The sequence below is a fragment of the Quercus lobata genome, chromosome 3 (assembly GCF_001633185.2).
Source record: "Quercus lobata isolate SW786 chromosome 3, ValleyOak3.0 Primary Assembly, whole genome shotgun sequence".
Lineage (NCBI taxonomy): Eukaryota > Viridiplantae > Streptophyta > Magnoliopsida > Fagales > Fagaceae > Quercus > Quercus lobata.
The window spans coordinates 30127776-30134115 of NC_044906.1; the positions used below are offsets into that span (position 1 = coordinate 30127776).

General features: G+C 34.9%; 1 protein-coding gene across 1 annotated transcript; it reads left to right on the plus strand.

The window, feature by feature from the left end:
- The first annotated feature begins 2670 nt into the window (after nucleotides 1-2670).
- Nucleotides 2671-3840, plus strand: LOC115980708. The gene is made up of 2 exons (XM_031102932.1): nucleotides 2671-3024; nucleotides 3127-3840. The coding sequence occupies exons 1-2, from the start codon at nucleotides 2671-2673 to the stop codon at nucleotides 3838-3840; spliced, it is 1068 nt and encodes a 355-aa protein (XP_030958792.1).
- The last annotated feature ends 2500 nt before the right edge of the window (nucleotides 3841-6340 follow it).

Below are 6340 nucleotides of genomic sequence, written 5' to 3' on the forward strand. Positions count from 1 at the left end.
CTTATACAAAATTTGTTTGTTAGACAGTTTCAGATACTGCAAAAAAATAACTCAAAAATTCAGATATTAAAACTTTTGAAAAACCAAAAAATATTAAGGAATTAGATGATTCACTGCTTACAATTTATTGAAACAACACAAAATATGTATGACTAAATATGCAACAAATATAAGAGAAAGATGGGTTACATTGAAAAGAATAATCCATGACTATAACTATTGAAAGGAATCAAAAGATTCAAAGCCTATACACACACACACACACACACACACACACACACACACACAACAAAGAAATATAAGAGAAAGACAGGTTACCATCAACAGAATAATTCAGATGTTAAAACTTTTAAAAGACTACAAAATATTAAAGAATCATAAGATTTACTTCCTATAAATTTTTGAAACAAAAAAAAAAAAAAAAAAATAGGTATATGATTACACAATAGAGAAATATAAAAGAAAAATTCATTACCTTCAAAAAAATCATACTTGGTATAGTTATTGAAATCTGTTAAACATGTTCAAATATTGCAAAAACTAACACAAATTCAGATGTTAAAACTTCCAAAATGTGAAAACAGATATATAATTAAAGAATAAGTGATTGAAACAATTCAAAAGAGAAATATACGAAAAAAAAAAAATACAAACCCATAAAACAATCAGTTTTAAATTTTAACAGGTCTAAACTTTAAACGATGAAAAACCATAAAATAATTTTGTTTTTAAACAAAGTAGAAGAGAAGAAAATAAAAGAAAAAGAGCTTATACCTGTACTCAACTTTCAAAAACAAATAAAAATAAATAAATAAATTAGGGTTTGCACTGCTTTTATAGTGTTCATGCTTAACCTTGCAAATTTGGTAATAAATGATCAACTTTTGAGTTTGAATTTAAACTTGACTCTCTCTCTCTCTCTTATGTATTTCTGTATAAAAGAATACACAAATTTGTATGATTCAAGAAAGTATGAAAATACTCTCTGAAAACCCAAACTCTAAAGACCTCTCTCACCACAAGGAGAAACCTTAATTACATTACAGAACCAATGTCGAGGCACAAAACATGTGTGTGTGGACCCGATGGTATGAATGCCCTTTTCTATCAAAAATTTTGGCATATTGTTGGTCCTGAGGTGACTGAGGTAGTGTTAGATTTTTTGCATACTGGTCATATGGTACGTGATATTAACTATACTCATATAGTTTTAATTTCTAAAGTTAAGAAACCGGAGAAAATGGCAGATTTCAGACCTATTAGCCTTTGCAACGTGATTTATAAAATTATTTCTAAGGTTTTGGCGAACAGGTTGAAACTGATTTTGCCACAGTTAATTTCCCCTACTCAGAGTGCTTTTGTACTTGGACGCCTTATCACTGATAATGTGCTGGTTGCCTATGAGACATTGCATGCCATGCATAGTCGAAAGAAGGGGAAGAAGGGGGCATTAGCTCTTAAACTGGATGTAAGTAAGGCCTATGATAGTGTGGAGTGGGGTTTCCTTAAAGGCATGATGCTTAAATTGGGGTTTCCGGAGTTTTGGGTTGATAGGGTCATGAGTTGTGTCACTACACCCTCCTTTTCTGTCCGAATAAATGGGAAAGCTTATGGGAATATCACTCCTTCTAGGGGTATTCGTCAAGGAGATCCGCTATCCCCTTATCTGTTTTTGTTATGTGCTGAAGGTTTTACTTCACTTCTTGCTAGAAAAGAGCTTGAAGGACGACTACATGGGGTGGCTTTATGTCAATATGCGCCGTCTATCTCTAATTTGCTCTTTGCTGATGATTCTTTGATTTTTTGTCAAGCTAATAAAGATGAAGTGCAGGTGGTGTCTGATACCCTATAGTTGTATGCTGAAGCCTCGGGCCAATGTATAAATCTTGAGAAGTCCTCTACTTATTTCAGTAGTAATGTGTCTGTGGAGCAAAAAACATGGATCATTGACAAATTAAAGGTTAAGGAAGTGGCGAGGTTTGATAATTATCTGGGGCTGCCTACTTTGATAGGACGAAGAAAATATGAGACTTTTGCTTTCCTGAAGGAGAGGGTTTGGAGGAAATTGCAGGGTTGGAAGGGGAAAATGCTTTCTAAGGCTGGCAAGGAAGTTCTTATAAAAGCAGTGGCTCAATCCATTCCCACGTATACCATGGGGGTGTTTCAGTTGCCGGGGAAATTATGTGATGAGTTGGACTCTATGTGTGCTAGATTTTGGTGGGGCCATGTTAGGGAGGAAAGGAAAATCACTAGAAAAGTTGGAGTTTTTTAACGCAGCCAAAGAAAGAAGGCGGAATGGGCTTCAGAGATTTAAAATCATTTAATCTAGCTATGCTAGCAAAACAGGGTTGGAGGTTGTTACAGGATAAAGGCTCTTTGTTGTACAGTTGTTTTAAAGCCAAATATTTTCCGCGGTGTGATTTTCTTGATGTTACGGATTGCCAAAATAGCTCTTATGTTTGGAAAAGTTTGTTAGCGGCTCAACCAATATTGAAGAAAGGGTGTTTTTGGAGAGTAGGAAATGGGGCTTCAATTCGCGTGCTTAAAGATTGCTGGCTACCAAACCATCCAACAAAAAAAATATTGTTTCAACCAGAGGAGGAAATTTGGGAATGGAGAGTATCTGATTTAGTCGATTGGCAGACTCATCAGTGGGATAGAGAAAGAATAATGGCCATGTTTCACCAATTTGATGCGGAATCGATACTTCAAGTTCCTTTAAGTAGACGGGTTGCTCAAGATGGGTTGGTTTGGTCTTTTACAAAAAGAGGCAGATATACTGTCAGGTCTGGGTATTTTGTGGCAAAACAATTAAGGAAGGATGAGTTAAATGCTGGGGAGACTTCAGAGCACAGAGCACTTGGGTTCCTTTGGTCACATCTGTGGAAAGCAGTTGTTCCAAGCAAGATAAAGATTTTTTCATGGAGGGCTTGTCTTAATATTCTGCCCACACAAGATAATCTTATTCGAAGAAGGGTGATGGAGAATGCACGTTGTTGTCTTTGTCATCAAGAAACTGAAACGGTTCTGCATGTTCTTTGGAGTTGTGGGGCGGCGCAAGATGTTTGGGCTGGGAGCTTGGGTAGACTTCAAAAATCTGGTACAGCATAGAACAATTTTCTGCAGTTGGTCACAGGTCTTCTGGTGAAGCTTTCCAAGGAGGAATGGAATCTGTTCTGGATTACTTGTTGGCTGATATGGCACCAGAGGAATACAGTTATTCATGGAGGGGTTTTCCAGCATCCCTCAAGATCAGCCCAACGTGCAGTTGACTATTTGAAGGAGTATACGGCTGCACAAGACTCTTCGCATGTGCCTATCCCGAATCTTGGTCCAGGACAGCAAACATGGCAGCCTCCACCAGAAACGTTTTTCAAGCTGAACTTTGACAGTGCTTGTTTTGATGAGGGTGATGCATCAGGTTATGGGGCAGTGATTAGGAATGAAAAGGGTGACATCATGGCTGCTTTAGCAGTACGGGGAGGAGCTGTGCGTGACAGTGAGGAGGTGGAAGTGATGGCGTGCCGTAAAGCGCTTGAGTTTGCCATTGATGTGGGCTTCACAGAGATAGTACTGGAAGGCGATAATGCTTTGGTGATGAAGATGATTACTCAGGCCCAACCAGAGCTATCACAACTTGGCTTAATCTACGAAGACATCTGGTGTTTGGCTGCAGGTTTCAGGTCCATCTCTTATAATTGTATTAGGCGTAGTGCTAATGGTGTTGCTCATTCTTTGGCTAGGTTTGCTAGATTACTTGACAATGAAATTGTTTGGCTGGAGGAGGATCCTCCACCTGCTGTGGATGCTTTGTATTTGGATTCTTCTTTTCTAAATTAATGATATTGGTTCCGGTTTCAAAAAAAAAAAAATATATATATATATATATATACATATATATATATATATCCGTCGAGCATAATTATGGAATCCAACTAGGACTTTTTTATAAGCATCCAATTAGGACTTGGATTGCTTAAGTGGGCAAAAGTATTTTCTATGGATTTCTAATCTATATATATATATATATATAAAACCGAAGTCGTGCAATGCACCGTATAGTTAACAAATGTTAAATATTTTCACTTTATTCAATGTTACAATGAGTTAAAAAATTAAAAAAATGAACAGAGGATCCAGAGTTAGAAATTAATGAAAGAAAACAAAAATATATAAAACCATACAAAGAACAAAGATGGGCTACCCTAAAAAGAAAGTTACATGGCTATACTCTATAGTTGTTGAAATCTGCCAAATAGTTTTAGATATTGCAAAAAATAATCCCAAAATTTAAAAGTTTAAACATTTGAAAGGCCAAAAAATTTAAAGATTCATAAGGAAATCTAAATATCGCCCAAAAGAATGTATTAATTCTCAAAAAGATGCCAACACAAAAAAAAAAGGGACATAAACTTCAATTCAAAAAGGAATTTCCATTGGAAGAAATTTTGAATGATATGAGACAAAAATATGGAAAAATAAATAAAAGCCATATGCTAACCTCCATGACTATCATAGACACCAAAGAAAGGTGGAACTGTCCAAATTTGGATAAGCTACATGCTACAAAAGAAAAGAAAACACGGTAAAATAGCATAATCTATAGAAAATCATTGAGATTATGAGTCCACTCAATAGACCCATTGAAAAGGCGATCCAAAGAAGTCATAGAAAAATTCAGAACAGATTTTAATTCAGCCACCCAAGAGACAGGTTGTAATTCAAAACAAAAGTCATTGAAGGCGATCCAAGAGACATTGATTATCATTGTTGACTTAAAAATAAAATAAAAAATATAAAAATAAATAACGGATGCACGGGGAATTCAGCCACTAAGTAGTAATATATAAATGTCTTAAAACCTAAACCTAAACCTGAACGTAAGGACTAAACGGTTGAGAAACATTGTTTAATTTACCAATTCATAAAATATATACCTTTGAACTTCTCTCCGCAATCAATTTTGTTAGCATTCTGTGACCTGGATCCTGCTTTGCAAACGTAAGGACTAAGTGGTTGACAAACATTATTTAACTTACCAATTCATAAAATATATACCTTTGAACTTCTCTCCCCAATCAATTTTGTTAGCATTCTGTGACCTGGATCTTGCTTTGCAAATGTTCCATAAACCAAATACATCAAGAAAGCAAGAGAAGGCGCATAAAACTGTGAATTTTAACAATGTTTCTCAACCATTTAGTCCTTACGTTCAGGTTTAGGTTTAGCTTTTAAGATATCTATATATTACTACTTAGTGGCTGAATTTCCTGCGCATCAGTTTTTATTTTTTTATAATTTGTTTTTATATTATATTTAAAAATTGTGCTTACGTGGAAAATTATGGAAGCTTCAAAAGCTTCAGTTTTATATACATATATATATATATATATATATATATATACACATTACCAACTAATGAGAGGAAGTAATTTTGAAAAAGAGCATGAATAACTTTTTTAGCAGGCTTTATTTAAATGTAAAGAATCTACAACAAAATCATGTTTTGGTTAGAATGTATTTTGTATAATTGGTAGCTATTGGAACCAACTTGTTTAGCACTACAATTAAATAGATAAAGTGCTCATTGCGAAGATCATCTGCTGAATTTAACATTATTAGTAGTGCAAAGATAGATTCCAAACAGCCATTGCACATTATTAGTATAACAAAAGCCCAACCTGATATAGTATTGGATTCATCTAAAGTGCTCCCAAAGATAGTATTCACACTATTTGGAATAAAATAAGTTGCCACCTCTTCTACCATCACATCCACAGGAACATCTAATAAGCTGTCAACTATAACTTCTTTGTCACATCTTTGGAGGATTTCATCATTCAATTGAGACAGAACCAGCGTATTTTCCACATTACCAAAATAATAATAGGAGCCTTCACTAATTGTTTGTTGATAATTCCCACTGTTTTTCCCGATTTCAATCTCTTAGTAGCACCATTCAAAGGTATAGATACTAGAACCATACTTCTCTACGTACCTCAAATAGATTTCCATTAATGGTTTTACATTGAAGGGCAAAGGTACCAGGACCATACGAAATACAAACATCAAATAGGTTGCCAGGGTCCACTTCACTTCTACAACAGATCTCTACTTGAGTTCGGATACCTCTTTTTCTTTTTTCTTTTTTTCTTTTTTTTTTCTAAATCAAATGCCTTTTTGACCTTGTAGCTCATGCTTTGTCCATAACTATCTCAAATAATATACTTGTTCCATAATTATCGAACCAGTAACACAACATTACCGCTAACCACTCACTATATTTGTTAGTTACTTGAAAATTTATTAACTGGGAAAATACAAAGTTCTGGTAGTTTGT

Coding starts and splice junctions, on each gene's coding strand:
- LOC115980708 (XM_031102932.1), top strand. CDS start 2,671: ATGGCCATGTTTCACCAATTTGATGCGGAATCGATACTTCAAGTTCCT. Junction 3,025..3,126: donor GTCATCAAGAAACTGAAACG/GTTCTGCATGTT, acceptor AATTTTCTGCAG/TTGGTCACAGGTCTTCTGGT.